The sequence below is a fragment of the Heterodontus francisci genome, chromosome 17, assembly GCF_036365525.1.
Source record: "Heterodontus francisci isolate sHetFra1 chromosome 17, sHetFra1.hap1, whole genome shotgun sequence".
Classification (NCBI taxonomy): Eukaryota; Metazoa; Chordata; class Chondrichthyes; order Heterodontiformes; family Heterodontidae; genus Heterodontus; species Heterodontus francisci.
The window spans coordinates 74,947,826-74,967,611 of NC_090387.1; the positions used below are offsets into that span (position 1 = coordinate 74,947,826).

General features: G+C 41.4%; 1 protein-coding gene across 3 annotated transcripts in view; it reads right to left on the minus strand.

Moving 5' to 3' along the window:
* The window catches only part of katnb1 (katanin p80 (WD repeat containing) subunit B 1), a 59,788-nt gene that overhangs the window by 4,786 nt on the left and 35,216 nt on the right, over positions 1-19,786 (minus strand). For 2 of the 3 annotated variants that reach the window (XM_068049696.1, XM_068049695.1), the window contains exons 12-17: positions 19,256-19,306; positions 13,357-13,433; positions 8,705-8,824; positions 7,033-7,179; positions 4,452-4,528; positions 1,047-1,121 (exon numbers count right to left, since the gene is read on the minus strand). In XM_068049696.1, coding sequence (XP_067905797.1) covers positions 1,047-1,121; positions 4,452-4,528; positions 7,033-7,179; positions 8,705-8,824; positions 13,357-13,433; positions 19,256-19,306 — 547 coding nt within the window. The remainder of the gene's footprint in view (positions 1-1,046; positions 1,122-4,451; positions 4,529-7,032; positions 7,180-8,704; positions 8,825-13,356; positions 13,434-19,255; positions 19,307-19,786) is intronic. The other variant, XM_068049697.1, reaches the window with a different exon arrangement.

Below are 19,786 nucleotides of genomic sequence, written 5' to 3' on the forward strand. Positions count from 1 at the left end.
TTATTCTGTATCTCTTAACATGCCTCACCCCCAATTTTAGATGAGCAGCCCCAAAGCACCATTGGAACATTCTTCAATTCTCCTAAAACATCTTGCAGAGCAAGAATTGCCAGTTTAGTGCTAAATTATGGGTAGTTGTGTGGGGTTGAGATTCTCCAAATTCACTTCACAAGATGAATTTAAGGGAAGATTCTGAATTCAAATCACCCTATTATAATTGTTGGAAATTCCTGGCGACACACAGTGCAGCTCGAATTGGTCCCAAAACAAGGCGTAGAACTCATTTACTGAAGTGGGTGAGCGAGCAGCGGACAATCTGACCTTTAATATACTTAACATCTGAGCTTTTGGTTCCAATAGTGGGATTGAATATGTAAATACTTTCCAAATGGGATGATCCAGTGAAGTTGGCACAAGATATAGCACATTCTTGTTTTCTTCCCATTTAACTCCATCAACTAGGAAACAAATGCTCAAATTTGGTTTCTAATTGACAGTGAAATGCTACCCAGTTGATCTACTGTGTTGACAGCTGTGGAGAAACTGTCTGGTTTCTGCACACTTACTAATACTCTTACCACACTGTTGTTAAAAACAAACATCAGGACCCAGTGAGTGAAGCTACAGCAATCATTTGGAGACAACAGTTTCCAATATCAACATGCACTTGCCATAAAGTCTCCCTGTACCTTTGTTAACAGTAATAAACAAATCCTTTCCAGTGCTGAATGGAGGGAAACCAGTGGATAACTTCTACACCATCTACAATGCACAAGTGAAACAGGCTGCACTACTTCAATTATTGGTGGTGTGGTTTACTACTAAATGAAAGAATGGTAAATAAGAGTCACAGTATGCCAGTAAACTGCTTCATCAGACTAGCAAACGTGTAGCCTGGTTTTATGCTTTTTTTAAATTTGAGAAGAATGCACCATGTTGATTAACACAAAAATGAACCACGCTGTGCACTTGTCTAATACTAATTTCCCCATCACAACACTACAGCCCCACTTAATACAGGAACAATGCATGAAACGACTGCTGACCTCTCATACTTGCTTTGCAACAGTTTGTCAATCTGAGGAATGATCGAAGGGCACAGGTCCAGTTTCCACAGGGCTCTGAGACAAAAAACATACAATCAGTAGCTGCTGGGGAAGATTTAGCAGATGGAACATTGGTATCAATTAATCCTTTATACACCGAGAACAAGTTACCTATTTTATCAAATGAAATGAGGCTAGTAATCTTGAACCTCAGGAGGAACGTCATCTTCTCCCAAATTCTATCATTTGTATCAGTATTACAGGATCACCCCCTGTAACTGCTCTGATCCCTCTAAGTTTCTCAAAGGTTCTGCTCAGTCTGAAAGAGGGCCTGGGAAAAATGCAGGACAAGGCACGGGAAAACAAAGGCTTGTAGTGTGACCCATCTTCGATGGTGATATTGGGTCTCGAGTGGTAATGCAAATTAGACAAGACCACCTTCACACCTTTCTTTCTCTCTACTGGGCTTGGAGCATTTGATTTCCTTACTTAAACCTTCCTCACAAACCTGGCAGAACTAGTACAAGGCAAGATCATGACTCCATGAACCGCCTTGCTATATGCAGCTTCCATGACGTACAGATAGCGAATGACATAAAAACACAAGAGATAGAAGGAGACCACCATATGGCCCGTCAAGGCAACTCCGCCACTCAATATGATCATGGCTGATCCTGGGCTTCAACTCCATTTTCCTTGATTCCCTGAGATACCAAAAATCTGTCCATCCCAGCCTGAAATATATTCCAGGATGGAGCATCTACAACCCTCTGGGGTAGAAAATTCCAAAAATTCACAACCCTTGAGTAAACAAATTTCTTCTCATCTCAGTCCTAAATGATCGTCCCCTTATCTGGAGACTGTGCCCTTGAGTTCTAGATTCCCCAGCCAGCAGAAACAACCTCTCAGTGCCTACCCTGTCAAGCCCCTTCAGAATCTCCTAAGTTTCAATCAGATCACCTCTCATTCTTCTAAACTCTAGAGTGCAGCCCCAATTTACTCAGCCACTCATCATAGGACAATGCTGTCATCCCAGGGACCAATCCAGTGAATTGTCGCCGTACCGCCTCCAATGCAAGTATAGTCTTCCTTAAACATGGAGACCAAAACTGCACACAACATTTCAGGTGTGGTCTCAAAGCCCTATACAACTGTAGCAAGACTTCTTTATTCTTGTACTCCAATGCCCTTGCAATAAAGGCCAACATGCCATTTGCCTGCCTAGTTGCTTGCTATACCTGCATGCTAATGTTGTGTTCCTTGTACAAGCACACCCAAGTCTCTGAATATCAACATTTACAAGTTTCACATCTTTTAAAAAAAAATTATGCTCTTCTATTCTTACGACCAAAGTGAATAACCTCACACTTCCCCACATTATACCCCATCTGCCACTTCATTGCTCATGCACTTAACCTGTCTATGTCTCTTTGCAGCCTGTGTCCTCCTCACAGCTGGCATTTCCACCTACTTTTGTATCATCAGCAAACTCAGATACACCACATGACTTTGACCTTTTTATGCAAGTGGAGTTTGATGCCAGTAAGTTCTGAAATTTACCGAAAGCAGGAACAGATTCCACACTGTTAAGTGCTGGAAACCTACGGGGTGTGGCACCAGTGGAAAATTTCAGCCAGCAGAGTAATTGGAGTTGACTAAACAGAAAGAATTAAAAAAGACAGCCAGTCAGGGAGACCCTTGTATAAGGTGCAAGGATCATGCTACTCCAGCATGAATGTCTCCTCTGACAACCAAGGCGGTAGTAATGCACTGTTAATTCAGTCCCACTACTCAACAGGTCATAGCATATCAAATAAAGTTTCCCACCTACCAAAGACTAGCCAAATTAAACTGCATTTTTCCCTCAGAATAAAGCACACCAAACCAGGTTTCTTTAAATAACATTAACTATTTATTACTTAAACTACTACTAACTACTAACAAGATAAAGCTATATATATGAGAAAACTCCTTAATCCCTTAACCTTCATGCACACAAACATATATTCAAAGAAAAACAGTTAACAGGTTTCACAAGGGTGTTTTGCATTACAACTGTTTCTTAGGAATAGCAGGAATAATAAAAAAAAAATTGAGGTTCACGTTCTGGTAGGATGTTTTCAGTACAGTGCGGTGTCCCAGAGTCAAATAGTCGGATGCCACTCGAAGCCTCTCCAGGCAAGGTTGATGAACGGTCTGTGATGGGTAGGTGTTCCTGGCAATTTAACTGCAGCAGAAGTCACATAGGTCTTCCATCAGGGGTGTAGCAACAGATCTACTTGGGTTCTGAAGCAGCAGTCTAGCAGAAGACGAATTCTTCAGATTTTAGGATTTCTTAAAACACAGGAGGCAGCAGGAATCTCATTGGATGCAGGAATTCTTCAGAAACCAGAGGCAACAGGAATCTGCCACCTTATAAATGCAGGATTCCTTTTCAAGAGATGCAAGTCTCCTTTACAAAGAGAGGTAACACTTTTCTGGGTCTTTTTTATCTTGCTCCAGGCAGGTCAAGCAAAGATTTCAAATGCCTGCCCTTTGTCCAATTCACAGGCTTTTAAAGGATCCAAATTGAAAAAAAGAACCTTCCTGAACATGGTCACATGTCCAGACACAGTGTCTCCCCCGGTTCAAAAGCTGCTCTGAAGAAAAGTCAAACCCCTGTAATTTCCTTGAAACTGCTGACCTTCCTGTCCTTTAACAAGTTTAACTTCCTTTCAAACCATTGCAGGAATTCCAAGTATCTTTGCAGGTGTCTTTCACTGAGCAAAATCCTTTTTTTCAGTTTTTTTGGAAACACATAGAAGTCCAAGATTTTAGTACAAAAATAAAACCTTTTGTGACACTCCATCTTATTTGCTGCATATAAAGCACATGACAAGTATCGGTCAGACAAAATACTAATCAGTGCGGTTGGATGGTGGTGGCTGAATCACAAAGTTACAAGATGGTTGGCTAATCAACAAGTAGAATGAAACAGAAATCCATTTCTCATAGAAAAGAGCAGGAGCAGGTCATTCAGTCCCTCAAGTCTGCTCTGCCATTCAATTAGATCATGGCTGATCCATACCTCAACTCCATTTACCCGCCTTTGTTCCATATCCCTTGATACCTTACCTAACAAAAGTCTATGAAACTCTACCTTGAAAGCTCTAATTGTCCCAGCATCCAGAGTCTTTGGGAGACAGAATTCCCGATTTCCAATACGATTAGTGTTAAAATGTACTTCCCGATTTCATTCCTGAATGGCCCAGCTCTAATTTTAAGATTTATGGTCCTCTTTCTTAATAGTTTCCTATCAAATAATTTTAACATTTTAAACATAGTGGGACCATTGAAGATTTATAAATTGCATTTTTTCCCCTCAACACACTGAACGACTGGATAGCCTTTTCAGCAGATACGTACGGTTTGAGATTAATAATGTTCAGGATGTCCACAATGACCGCCAAGTCATTCATAGTCACTGCCGAGTCTATTGAGGTCTGTAATGAAGAGATGGGTGTTAGAAAGTGCATTTGAAGCTAGGTCAGAATACGTAGTTCTTCAGAATACATCATTCCAGTGAGATCATACTGCTGTCTGCAGAAGGAAGTTTAGAAAAAAAGTGGCCTTGTCTCAGCTGAAGCAGAAAGCAATAAACCTGAAGGAGTATAATGGCCTTTAAAGGCTCTTCAGCCAAAAAGGTCAGTTTTAACTAGCCAATTTTCAGTATTCAAATTGGATAGGCTGAATTAGAAGATAAAACGGTTTTTAAAACGGTAGGAAACTAAGCTATGCCACTTTTCAGAGTTTCACATCTTGCTTTGAAACAGTGGAGGCCAGGGAGTTACAAAAGTATTAGGAATACGATAATAATTGTACAGGGACAGTGCCTTCCAGAATTTCTGGCTTACAAATCCAGGAAGCAAATAATCTTAGCCTTTCAAGGTATCCAAAGGAGTGAAACAAATAATGATGATTCAGAGAAAGCAGAGTTTTTTTCCCACATGTGCCTCCCTGCAAGGATTGCAAGCAGTAGACTCACATTGTGCCATCATTCTCATTTGACGTATCACAGAATCAAAGAATAGTTGCACAGCACTGAAAGGGGCCATTCGGCCCATTGTCTGTGTGCCGGCTCTCTGCAAGAGTAACTCAGCTAGTCCCATGCCCCCGCCTTTTTCTATAGCCCTACAATTTTTTTTGCTATTCAGATAATTAGCCAATTTCCTTTTGAAAGCCATGACTGAATGTGCTTCCACCACACTCTCAGGCAATGCATTCCTGATCCTGACCACTCGCCGTGTAAAAGCTTTTCCTCATATCACCTTTGGTTCTTTTGCCATTCACCTTAAATCAGTGTCCTCTGCTTCTTGATCCTCCTGCCAATGAACAGTTTTGCCCTATCTACTCTGTCCAGCTCCTCGTGATTTTGAGCACCTCTATCAAATCTCTTCTTAATCTTCTCTTCGAGGAGAACAGACCCAGCTTCTCTAATCTATTCACATAACTGAAGTCCCTCATCCCTGGAACCATTCCTGAACATCTTTTCTGCACCCTCTCTAATGCCTTCATATCCTTCGTAAAGTGTGGTGCCTAGAATTGGGGCACAATACTCCAGTTGAGGCCAAACCAGTGTTTTATAAAGGTTCACCATAACTTCCTTGCTTTTGCACTCTATATCTCTATTTATAAAGCCCAGGAACCCATGTCTTATTAACCACTTTCTCAACTTGACCTGCCACCTTCAACGATTTGCACACATGTAACCCCTGGTGCCTCTGCTCCTGCACCCCCTTTAGAATTGTATCCTTTATTTTATATTGCCCCTCCCAGTTCTTCCTACCAAAATATCACTTCATACTTCTTCATAATAAATTTCATCTGCCATGTGTTCGCCCATTCCACCATCCTACCTATGTCCTCTTGAAGTCTATTAGTATCCTCTTCACAGTTCACAACACTTCCAAGTTTTGTTTCATCCACAAATTTTGAAATTGTGCCCTGCACACCCAAGTCAAGGTCATTAATGTAGATCAAGAAAAGCAGTGTTCCTAATACAGATGCCTGCAGGACCCCACTATGGTCCTTCCTCCAGTCTGAAAAATAATTGTTCACCACTACTGTCACTCAGCCAACTTTAAATCTATGCTGCCACAGTCCCTTTTATTCCATGGGCTTCAGCTTTACTGACAAGTTTGTTACATGGCACTTTAACAAATGTATACGTTTACAGATTCTCTCACTGGGGCATGAATCCAAATCAGTTCCAGAAACTAATAGATAGAATCTCACGCTGCACCCCCACCTCTTGCACCTCATCAAAAATACTGCCCAAAGCCCTTTGCATGTTTCAATGACTGGGACTTATATTTGTGAAAGTCATTACATCATTATGTGCAAATATTTCCCATTTATTCTATGCCTTAAAGCACAGTAATAATCCCCATGAAAAACAGCAATTGCACAAGAAAATGCAATCATGTCCTTTAATCATAAAGTATACTATTTTACTTGTGTATTTTTTCCTCCCAAGGTAAACCCTTTTGTGCGATCAAGCGTTTGTACATAATTGGCATTAAATTAGCAATTGCAACTCCAAGGACAATTTTTTTTGAAGTCTCTGCCAAGAATAATAAAATATGCGTTGTTCAAATCAAATAAACTGCAACTCAGAGTCAGAGCTACAAATATCCAAAAGTATCACAAGAGCCCAATTAAACAAAAAACACAGTTCAAATCAGGTGAAAAATCAAGTTGACACAAGCCCAATATAATAGATGGCATTTGGGCTGCAGCTGCAGTTAGCGGCCCCAGGCAGGAATCAATTGAGTACTTAGAAAACTCAATCAAATGCACTAATAACCGATCCCATCAAACTGCGGAAGGGTATGGGGGGTGGGGGGCAGAAAGAGAGGAGAGAAAAGGAATATAGACTTTTCGTTATTACTCCACTATCTGTTAAAGAATAGATTTGTCACTACCTGTTAAGAGTCATTGCACTGACCTTGACGTCTCCAGTGGTCCAAACAGCTCTCACAGTGTCTAGATTCTTGAACCGACTTGTTAATACCACACACATGGTATCATGTCCTTTCCGGATTTGGCTCACAGCATCTTCGTCACTCAAATCTGCCAGTTTATTATTCTGAGGCTGATGAAATATGGGTATTAATCAAAACAGTAATTGCAAAAAAAGACACCTAGTTTCCAAATTGACAGAAACCTCTGCTGCAGGCTTCCCCATTCATAATTTAGAGCAACTACCAGATAACAAAATTAAAGTTGAGTGCGAAAGAGAAAACTGAGAAAATAGCTCTTTGAACATTTTGCTGTTTAGTCATGTGGCCTTTGTTCCCTGAGGGACTACTCAGATTGGTAGTCTCCTTCCTTACATAACAGCCACTGTACTTCAAAAGTAATTCCATGCAATGTGCTGAAATTTTTAAATGCGATAAGACATTATACAAATATGCAGTTTCATATCATTTAAAGCTCAAACTTTAAGAATACCTTATCAGCACGAAATTACTCAAAGAAGGGGATTGGAGCTTCCTTTATGGATAGGATAAGATATGGAAAACAAAGATCTACTAAAAGGTCTCTGTCATCATTTGTTATTCTTCATCAATCAAAGGTCTGAATCCAAATGCCCTTGATGGGGTCTTACTGCTGATCTCACATCTATATCCAAAACCAAATTAGCCAACATGCACGTGTTCCCTTTAGTGCACGGATCCAAACTGTAAGAGTACACGTTTCTTTCAGTGTACAGATCCAAATAGTAAGGATGAGCAATGCCAGCTGAGCTAAATTTTGTCCCCACTTGACCTCCACAACAGGTGCCCTTGCCAGCATGTTAACTCTGGTTTATTTTCCACCACTTAGCCCAGGATGTTGAAGTCAACTAGAACATCACTGCTGCCATTCAGATAGCAAGAGCTTGTGCAGAACTAAGTAGAAACAATGAGAATTCAAACACCCCATCCTTTCAGAATTAACTGCTGTGGCAAAAATGCAACTGGAGAAGGTGGCATAGCAGTAATATCACTGCACTAGAAATCCAGAGGCCCAGACTAATGCCCTGGGGACATGGGTTCAAAACCCACCATGGTAGCTGGTGGAATTTAAATTCGGGTTCAAAACCCACCATGGTAGCTGGTGGAATTTAAATTCGGGTTCAAAACCCACCATGGTAGCTGGTGGAATTTAAATTCGGGTTCAAAACCCACCATGGTAGCTGGTGGAATTTAAATTCGGGTTCAAAACCCACCATGGTAGCTGGTGGAATTTAAATTCGGGTTCAAAACCCACCATGGTAGCTGGTGGAATTTAAATTCAATCAATTAATAAATTCAATAATAAAAAAATCTGGAACTACTACTTTCAGTAATAATGCTATCATCCATTGTTGTTTTTAAAAAACCCAACTGGTTCACTAATGTCCTTTCGGGAAGGAAATCCTTACCTTCTGGACTTCATGTGACTCCAGACTCTCAGCACTGTGGCTGACTCTTAACTGCCCTCTGAAATGGCCTAGCAAGCCACTCAGTTGTCAAGGGCAATTAGGAATGGCCTTGCCAGTGACACCCATATCCCATGAAAGAATAAAAAAAGAAAATGCAACTGCAAACAAAAAAATCAGCTGCAGGGAAAGTAAACCGCTAACCACCACTTACTGGAAGAAAGTCTGCCACCTTCAAGCCAATGGGCTCATTTTTAGCGATCGGGATTATCAGTGCTTCAGGCTGGCTGATGGGAGTGGAAGCTGCTGCTGGAGGAAAGTTCAGCTGATCTTGCTGAAAGAGAACACAGTTACAACAGTCTGGATGGTGACGTCTCCAGATCATTCCTCAGGACATCCTAAACTACTTATTACAAAACTGGCAAGGCCACAGACCCATTTTAGTCAACCATAGCCACTGCAAGTATGCAGCCAACGAAATTAAAATATCCCAAGCAAACTAGATAATCCTATGCAATACCAAACTGCGCAGACGTACTTGGGATTGACCAATATTGTTTTATCACGACAATGCAGTCATCATTTATTAATTCCAAGAAATACAAAAATCCCCATAGCTACTTAGCCATTTAGAAAGGTACAGATTAATCAGGGATAGTCAGCATGGATTTGTTATGGGAAGGTCGTGTCTTATTAATTTGATTGAATTTTTTGAGGATGTAAACAAGGAGGATTGATGAGGGCAGTGCAGTGGATGTGGTCTACATAGATTTTAGCAAGGCATTTGACAAGGTCCTACATGGCAAGACTGGTCAAAAAAATAAAAAGCCCATGGGATACGGGGAATGTGGCAAGTTGGATTGAAAATTGGCTCAGTGACTGGAAACAAAGGGTAATGGTCAACTGATGTTTTTACAAATGGAAGGCGGTTTCCAGTGGCGTTTTTCAGAGCACAGTGTTGGGTCCCTTTCTGTTTGTGGTATATATTAATGATTTGGACTTAAATGCGGGAGCCAGGTTTGGGAAATTTGCAGATGACACAAAAATTGCCCATGTAGTTGATAGTGAAGAGGATAGCAGTAGACTCCAGAATGGTATCAATGGTTTGGTTGAGTGGGTGGAAAAGTGGCAAATGGAATTCAATCCGGAGAAGTGTGAGGTAATGCATTTGGGGAGGGCAAACAAAGCAAGGGAATACAGTATAAACGGGAGGATATTGAGAGGGGTAGAAGAAGTGAGAGACCTTGGAGTGCATGTCCACAGGTCCCTGAAGGTGGCAGGACAGGTAGATAAAGTAGTGAAGGCAGCATATGGATTGCTTTCCTCTTTTGTCCGAGGTATACAATACAAAAGGATGTATAAAATGCTGGTTAGACCACAGCTGGAGTATTGCGTCACATTACAGGAAGGACATAATTGCTCTGGAGAAAGTACAGAGGAGATTTACAAGAATGTTGCCAGGGCTTGAAAGTCACAGCTATGAGGACAGATTGGATAGGCTGGAGTCATTTTCCTTAGAACAGAAAAGGCTGAGGGGTGACTTCATTTGCAGTGTACAAAATTGTGAGGGGCCTAGATAGAGTAGACAGGAAGGACCTGTTTCCCTTAACAGAGAGGTCAATTACCAGGAGGCACAGATTTAAGGTGATTGGTAGAAGGATTAGAGGGGACATGAGGAAAAACTTTTTCACCCAGAGGTTGATGGGTGTCTGGAATTCACTGCCTGGATTGGGGGTGGAGGCAGAAACCCTCAACTCATTTAAAAGGTACCTGCACCTGAAGTCCTGTAACCTGCAAGGCTACGGACCAGTGCTGGAAGATGGGATTAGATTGGGTAGCTAGATTTTTCAGCCAGTGCAGGCATGATGGGCTGAATGGCCTCTTTCAGTGCCATCACTTTTCTATGGTTCTAAAAACAAAATTCAATCATGTCTGCCAAATAATAAACCACCACTAGATACATACCACCTATCAGAAAAGAAAATGGCCCAAAGCATTTCACAGAGGCATTTTTTTTTTTAAATGGAGACAGAGATAAGGAAGGAGAAATTAGGAAGAGTGGCCAAAAATCTGGTCACAGATGCATACTATGCTTAGTATTATTCTCACTGCCAATACAGCAAAGTGTGCTCGTAATTAGAATTAGAATATTACAGCGCAGTACAGGCCCTTCGGGCCTCGATGTTGCGCCGACCTGTGAAACCATCTGACCTACACTATTCCATTTTCATCCATATGTCTATCCACTTAAATGCCCTTAAAGTTGGCGAGTCTACTACTGTTGCGGGCAGGGCGTTCCACGCCCCTACTACTCTCTGAGTAAAGAAACTACCTCTTACATCTGTCCTATATCTATCACCCCTCAACTTAAAGCTATGTCCCCTCATGCTTGCCATCACCATCCGAGGAAAAAGACTCTCACTATCCACCCTATCTAACCCTCTGATTAATGCACAAGGTAAATCAGTCATGGGACTCGATGCAACATTTTAATGTTTTTGCTTCTCACTATTTTCTTGAAATCTATTTTGCCATCAGATTATGCATGAACATAAAGATGATCAGCCAAAATGAATCTGATGACTGGTATCATGTACTTGTACTATGCTGAATAATAGGAAAATAATAGATGCGCACACATCATTAAAACTGATAAGTCGAATGAAGGGCAACAGTCTGGATGTTTCGATAATTCTCTCAAAAACATTGCTCTGAAAATTCAAGTATTCCTTCTTTTAGGAATGGTTTCACTCATTTTAATGCAGTTCAATCATTTCCAACTAAGACGCTACTGCATCTGTAACCAAGGGGCCTTTATGCAGTCAGTGGCTTACCCAGAAATCTAACCCAGGGCCTTTTCAACTCAGAATCTACAAACTGTTGAACTTGAAAATCCAGAACAAGGGTTGTGTAATGTTTGTAGCTCTCTGGGTCTTTTGCTGCATCACCATTTCCACAGGCCTCAATCATGGATGGGAAGCACGTCAGTTCACCTTTCTGCCACTGAGTCTGAAATAGCTTCATTTCCTTAATAAACACTGGTGGCCAAGTTCATACACCATCATCTTTCCTTGCAATTCCACATTTAATTTTTGCTGATTCTAGCAAAAGTGTTGCAGTAAGGCCAAACCTAAAACCCACTGAACATCTGTCAATTCAGGCTGGAGTTTTCCCTCTTCATGAATACTTAAGAGGATTGAACAATTCAAAAAGTAACAAGCAATCACTTTTTCTTCAGAATCCTGTGAAGGACCAGTTCTGAAGGGAGATTTATTATTGAATTATTCAATCTGATTTTGAATTCTGCGTGATTTAGTGCATGACTTTCAATGTAGCTCAGTTATCAAAATAATCTTCACAATGTGTTTCATATCGAGGTGCTTTGACACCAGCTGCTCCCAATGAATGATGCAATGAAATGCTCAGAATTTGGGAAAGCCATCATCAGTTTTATAAAAACCCACTGTTAATGATCCTAACATTGCCGGCACCTCTCTTGCAGCAATCACAGTCGGTTTCTACGATGGTATCTTGGCTTTCCAAATGATACACATCAAGCGTTCCTTGATATCCACAATATATATACAATCTTTGGTGACACAATGTCAAGCAGTTCTCCCTTCACAGTGCAGTCAGACACAACATGAATAAACATTGCTGGCAAAAGCTTGCTCTGAACATTAGAAAATTCATCCTATGCAGGAATTAAAATACTCTACTCCTGGATGTGAGATTCAATATCATTACTTGGATCCAATACACCATTTGTGTGTGCAATGAAATTCTCAAGAAAGCTTGGTTCATTTACCATTGCCTTCTTCCAGGTTTTACCCAGCATATGCTTGACCAGCAATGAAATATTACGACCCTCCTTGGCAAGCTGAAGAATATAGCCTTTCCTCTTGTTGCTGGTTTTGGTGCAGATCATGTAAGCTTGTAACAGAGGAGATAAAGACATGGCTGTCGGCACACTGCATCAAGGAAGCAACCCAAATAAAAAGTCACTACCACTTAATGCAATCCTCAACGTTTTTCAGGGACACAAATGCAACATCCTGTGGGCATGTCTGGAGAGAACGCTGGGTCCTCAGACCAGAGTTAAGTCGAGTGAGAAATCCTAATCCTCACACTGCAAACCCTAAATTGATGGCTCTGATCCAACTGCACAAGAAAATGAAACTGTTCAGCATGCTGATGTTTCAATGTACCAATGCAGCCACAGGCCAGTGTGACTAGAAATTGTTAGATAGTTTTAAAGAAAGTATATTATTCAGTCAATATCTGACATTACATGTGCAGCTTAGACTTCCAGCATAAATAGGAATGGGGGCTTCCCTACTAGCTCAGTGGATAAATGTATCATGTGGTGTGGTACTAACCCAAGAGGATCAGAAGGTCCCAGATTTAAATTTTGTCTGTAGTGAGATAGCACATCTCATATAGGGCTAGCAGTTGGGGTTGTTACAGCTGGCCTCAGTGCCACTGGGCTTGGAGGTGAAAAAATAAAGAGAATCAGCCACGGTTTAACTCCTGCTACTCAATTACCCCTGTTCAAAAGTGATGTATTGGACCCATTACATGTATTAAAATAGCATGGCCAACACTTGCTGTCTAGGTCCGTGCATTAAGATCAAATACGCAATATATTGGCAGCTGTTGGCATCAATGGGACTACTCCCCAGTAAGACTCAGCCCTTGGAAAATAGGGAAACAAAAACAAAAGGAAAAAAATGCAAGATGATATATTGCTAGGATAATATAGTTTGCAGATACCAGCCTCTGAAACCATTAAATGATCAGTTTGGTAGAACTGGTTTTTAAAATACGATGAATGATAAAAGGTCTTCCACAGATTGCATTACTAACCTGTAATCTTTTCACTGCAGGAGAATGCATCTCTGTTGGAACAGTCACTTTCTCAGCTTCCTTCACCGATACGCTATCTACACAAAATCCATTGTCTAACATTAGCACAACATATAAAGTCTAGCACTAAAGCACTGAGCACAAATAAAACTACTCCATGCATACATATGTGTATAGGGTATTCAAACAGTTTGACATTTGCGGTTCTTTCATAATTTAGCATCTGCCAAGAGAGAACAGGGGGAGTAAAGAGTTCAAAGAACTATAGGGAAAAGGGGGGGGGGGGGGTGGGGAAATAAGTTAAAAAAAACTATAAGGAAAAGGAAGTTCATTCTTTTCATGGGAACAGACAAATACAGGTTGAAGAAATACAATTTTTTAAAATTTGGAATCAATCAGGTTCATACAGAAAAATATCTCGGCTAAACTATGACTATAAACTTCAGTTATTTGGATAGATTGGAGAAGTTGGCATTGTTTTCTTTGGAGGAGAAGGTTGAGAGGAGATTTGATAGAGGTACTCAAACTCATAAGGGGGTCGGGACAGGATAGAAAGGGAAAAACTGTTCCCATTGGTGGAAGAATCAAGGACAAGAGAGCACAGATTTAAGGTAATTGGTAAAAGAAGCAATGGCAATATGAAGAGAAACTTTTTCACGCAGCCGGTGCCTGAAAGTTTTGTGGAGGCAGGTTCAATTCAGGTGCATTCAAGAGGGAATTGGATTGTTATCTGAAAAGTAAAAATGTGCAGGGCAACGGAGAGAAGGCTGGGCAGTGGCACTGGGTAAACCGCACTTTTGGAGAGCCGGCGGAGACATAACGGGCCGAATGGCCTCCTTCTGTGCTGTAACAATTCTGTGATTACAGAACTTGAGTATTGCTGAAAAAAAAGAGGCATGCTGTCGAAGCTTTTCGTCTTGCACTCATCAGGGCAGATGCAAAAATGCCAAATTTCAAAGAGAGCAACAATTGATATTGCTTGAGAAAGGGGTGTTGATTGGTTGGCAAGTCGACTCTGATTGGTCAAGGTGCTGCCATGGAGAATGCACCAGGGAACTCCTGTCAAAAAAGGTGCAAAGCCTGGACATGTTCCTTTTTCCTGCAGAGGACAGGTCCCTGCATATGGATATACGTACCTTCGAGCAAGCATAAGTGAGCCACATTGCAAGGCCAACTGATAATCTTAAATTGGTTGTTGGGATAATTCTTAGCACACTCGGGATTGTTCAGTAAGTGCTGTCCAATTGCAGAATCACATCTAGCGTTCGACATTGTGTTGAGTTTTGCAAGTACAGGCTGGTTGAGTTTGGTTAGTACTCTGCCTATTGCAAACAGCCGAAGGGTCGTGCTGTTTGATACGATACACCAGTCATTGAGATGTACGGCCTATGTACCTGGCATCGCACCAACACTGAAATTCATACACCACATTACTCATTTATGTGGTAAGGAGAACATCTTCTTGGCTTGAGGACAGCATTCAGTTACTGGATAATACCACTTGCGTTACTATTGCATAGTTGCAATGTGAAATGGCTAGCTTCACCTGATGATCAAATTTTGAAATACCTTACCCTTCCAGGGTAGCTTGAGGTAGACTGGGCACTTTTCAGGTCCAAAAGTGGCAGTTTTAGGCCCTTCGTGAGTACACAAGTGATGATCTGATCGGGATGGCCATTATCCCGCAGGATAGCTTTGCTGCGCCCTATTTCAGCGTCAAGGTTGCACGTGAGCAAATAGCTCGGGTCCTATTTACGAGACTACCAATAAGGCCAATCGTAAAGCGCATGGAGTTGTAGGAATCCCAACACGTATATAGACTACTAAAGGTAGGCTTGAGGTAGAAGCAGTAGAGAACTCATTAGCGGATTTCTCAACGAGCATGTCGAGAAAAGGGAGCTTGTTAGACTAAATTGCAAAGGTGATTTTGAGTGTGCGATGGAGCACTTTAAGGTGTGTAAGGAATAGGGATAAGTGTGGCCAAAGACCAAAAGATCTGAAAATTAGGGGCCGAAGACAAAAAGTCTGAATTTTATTTTTGACAAGGAATCACTGATAATGAAGCAAACTGGTTGAGTAATGGCAATTTTGCACAATTTTGCATCTATAATGAATAAAATTGCACTGCACTCAGAATACTATTTCGCGAGACTTACCTGACAGCAGATAATTGGTCTTACGGAGCTTCATGTTCTCAGTGTCTTACTTCTGCCTATTTATAGCTTGCTTATGTAAAAGGTGCTCTGTGAAGATGTGTCAACTTTAATGGAAAGCAATATATATACAAGCATGCCAGATGGCACATTTTGGTACCTTGGTAAGCGATGTGCACAAATCAGTAAATATATAAATTAATGAAAAGTAAACATTTAAGAGACATTGACAATCCAGAAACTTGAACATAAGTGGGGTCATTTTTCTTATTTTGTGCTATGACATACATAATGACATGATGGGACAAGTGGCCTCTTCCTGTGCCGTAAACTTTCTATGATTCTATAATCACCTGAACTAAGCAGAAAGCAAAACCAGGCAGGGAGGATTGTATGCCAGTTATGCAGCCAGCCCAAATTGCTGCCCATTAACTTAATTGGACAGGAATGTCACATACATTCCGTTCCGAGCATGTGATACTCCCTGCCCAATTTTCTTTTGGACAATTATTTACTTCCAAGCACAAAAGAGGAAAAGATACCTTAAATCTTTAGCAAATGTGGTGCCTCTATAGACAGTATGCTCATTTTTAAATAACATGGCTCATGGTAGATTTTATAATTAAAAATAATTAGCAACATTACATTCTAAAACTAAAAGAAATCTTGTTTGCAGTGCAGATCTCGATCATTTTAATGAAAGCTAATTAAAAATGTGGTTTTCCTCTTCAAAGGGTCCAAATATTATGCAACATAATAATTGCACCAAACCTTGCTAGCGTCAATGGAAAAGTAATGAGTCTAGTGTTGTGCCTCTACAGTAACAAGTTTGATGTTCTGTTGCATCATCCCCAAATCAGACTCAAAAGTTTAGAAATGGCCCCGTGACAATGCAGCAGGTTCAATGGAAAGCGGTATATCCCAATTGTGATGAACATTCTGGCTCCTGTTATACTGCACCAATTGGTGCAGTGCCAGCTGCGTTTAACAGCAAGGTGAACTGAAAATTATAACTCCCGTGTTGACTAGGAGAAAGGCAGCACTCTGTATATATATATATATATTCATACATGTACAGAGTATTGTGCCATTAGCCTCAGAAGCCCAATGATCATTTATAGCGACTACAGGATAGTTGCACTGTAGCCAATGCACAATGCTTATGGTACAGGACAGCCTTTTCCAGATAATCTTAAGTAATGCCAAACCACACACTGAAGAAAGTTGGCCAGAGTTATACTCCTTGCCTTGCATCACTAAGGTGCAAAAGATGGCTTCACACTGACTCAACACTTATAGTGTAACTGGGGCAGTAGACAGTGAAAGTGGAGATGAACAATGAATGGAATTCAGCTGCATGCCTGAGCCAACCAATAACTGGAAATTCCAGATCACTTCAGTTGCTGCAAAGCATAGGAGATATTAATTAATACAGCTCATGCTCACTGCAGGATATTCACGTGCGGTAACCAGTTTGTGCAGGATTTTTAGAAATTACTTCAGATGCTCACAGCTGTGTAAATGGAAGCAAATTCCTATTGACAATGTTTTTGCTGCAGACCAGCGACTTGCCAGCTACTGATCCTGCACCATTAATTTTAAGCCATGTCAAATGAGTTGTGTCAGCTCTCAGGTGGTCTCTGCTAAGATATCCCCTGTAGGCAAAAACAAACATTGGGAATTGGTCTGTATACAGACACACCTCCTTTTTGGCTATTTACAGAAGACTGGCACATTGAAGTTGTGAAGCAGTTCCACCCACTTGCTCTCTTCCACCGAGGTGAAATACTATTAAAAAAAAGCTGACTTAAAAACAGGTAAAAAGACCTTCAGGCAGCTTTTTAAAAAAAATCGGAAGTGGCAGTTTCGATTTCTTTTTTAAAAAGCCAGTCTTTTGGTCAAGATCAGAAAAGGAGAAGCCAATTGCAGATTTCCAAAACCCCAATGTTCAAAATCCACCATTTGACTGAAATTTCTCATCCTAGAAGGAAATTCTTACATGCAGCTGCAGATAAAATACAGCAAACAATCATCTACGTATCAGAAATACTCAAAAGTAGGTGGTTATGGGTCATTCCATAGAAAATGCATTTCTCGTGGAAACCAATGAAAATGTAAGCGACAGCTGGGCCCAGAGGGGATCCCATGGCAACACCATCTATTTGAGCACACATGGTGTCATTATAGCTGAACCCAACTGTGCGAGCTGCTAAGTTTATAAGTTCAATGAATACAGATTCAGAAAATGGCAGCGGGTCTACACTGCCATGATAGAGTGACACGGCACTAATGTCCATGGCTTGCTTCAGTGGCATGTTAGCGCATAGACTTGCAATGTCAAACGAGCACAGACACGGCATTGCCATCGATATGCAGGTCGTGCATAGTCTTCATGAAAATGAAGGAATCCTTCACCGTGTTTGTGAAAAACTCACTCAGAACTGGTTGCATCAACTCACTCTACCATTTGGCCAATTCATGTTGTGCAGAACCAGTCATAGATAGGATAGGGCATAATGTGGCATCACTTTTGTGCATCTTGGGCGGCCCGTACATACGCGAACACAGTGAACCATTAGGATGAATCCTATCATATAAACAAGTGCCAAATCTACCTCAAGTTATCCTGGAAGAGCAGGGTATCACAAAAATTTGAGCAACAGATGAAGCTAGCCATTTCACATTTCTACCATGCAGTTGTAACACAAGTGATATTTTCCACTGACAGGATGTTGCCATCAAGCCAAAAAGACATTTTGCCTACCACACAAATGAGTAATGTGATGTATGAATTCCAGTTCCGGTGCGATGCCGGGTATTTAGGCCATATGTCCCAACCACTGGTGGATCGTATCAAACAGCACATCCTTTCGGCTGCTCGCAATAGGCAGAGTACTGACCATACTGACCCAACCTGTACTTGCAAAACTCAGAATAGAGTATCTAACTTTAGATGTGATTCCACGATTGGGAGCACTTACTGAACAATCCCGAGTGTGCTAAGAATTACACTAACAACCAACTTAAGATTATCAGGCTTGCAATGTAGTTCACCTACGCTTGCTAGAAGGTACATATATCCATATGCAGGCAAAAGGAACATGTCCAGGCATTGAGCCTTTTTTTGTATTAAATAAAATCGTGGTGGACAATAGTTCCCTGGTGCATTCTCCATGGCAACACCTCAACCAAAGTCGACTTGCCAACCAATCAGCACCCTTTTCTCAAGCAGTATCAATTGTTACTCTCTTTGAAATTTGGCATTCTTGTGTTTGTCCTGATGAGTGCAAGACGAAAAGCTTCAATAGCATGCCTCTTTTTTCAGCAATTCTCTGATTCTGTAAACAAAGGAATCTTTGAATTAAAACAGAAGTTGAGTAGCAACTTCACTTAACGTAATTTATGTAGTAAACTGCCACCTAGTGTAAAGAGAAATGTACTCAATACAATAGAGATTTATGAACTTCTTAATCTAACTGTGAGTAAAAAGGATGGGCTTGGCCAAAAATGAGCAAAGAGATAAAAATGGGCTGATCAAACTGACCTGAAACAGCAGAACAAAGTTATTGTAGACAGTTGATGACCTACTAACCACCTGGAGCGAAATAAATCACAATGGCCAGGAATAGCCACGTCCTCTTTGGAAGGAGGTTGGATGCAGTGACCTGAACATCTGCACTAAAGTTCAATAAAGATGTAAATCATACACATGTACAGAAAGGAAAAGTGTTCCAAAAGAGGCTTACCATCTTCTGGGGGAGCAGGAAAGGGATCAGTCCTCCGAGGTGGAGTCCGAGCTGTCACAAAAACACACCAGTGAAGAGGAGGCAACAAAATTTTCTGTTATATTTTCAAGGCTGCGTTTGCTGACAATGCAACCACGAAGTGGCGCAGTCCTGGCGCATGCACAAATGCAGCTTCAACCACTGAAACATCACTGCCTGCGACATCTAAGGCAGCTGCCAGTAATAAAGATGGTGCTGCTCAATTTGCCACAAAAAGCAAATGCAGCCTTATACCCAAATCCCCACAGTGGTTGCGATTGCCGCCTCTATCCAGCTCCCTCCTGCCATCGCGTTTCTCTTCGCCGCTCCCTCCCGCACACGTCTGCTAGCTGCTTCTCCCCGCCTCGGCCACTCGCTCCCCGTCTTGCCGCTCCCTTCCCTCAGCCACTCGCTCCTGCCCTCGTCGCTTCCCCACCTTGGCCGTTCGCTCTGCGACTTGCACTTCGGTCACTCGCTCCCTGTTTCCCGCACCCCCGGCTGCTCGCTCCAGGC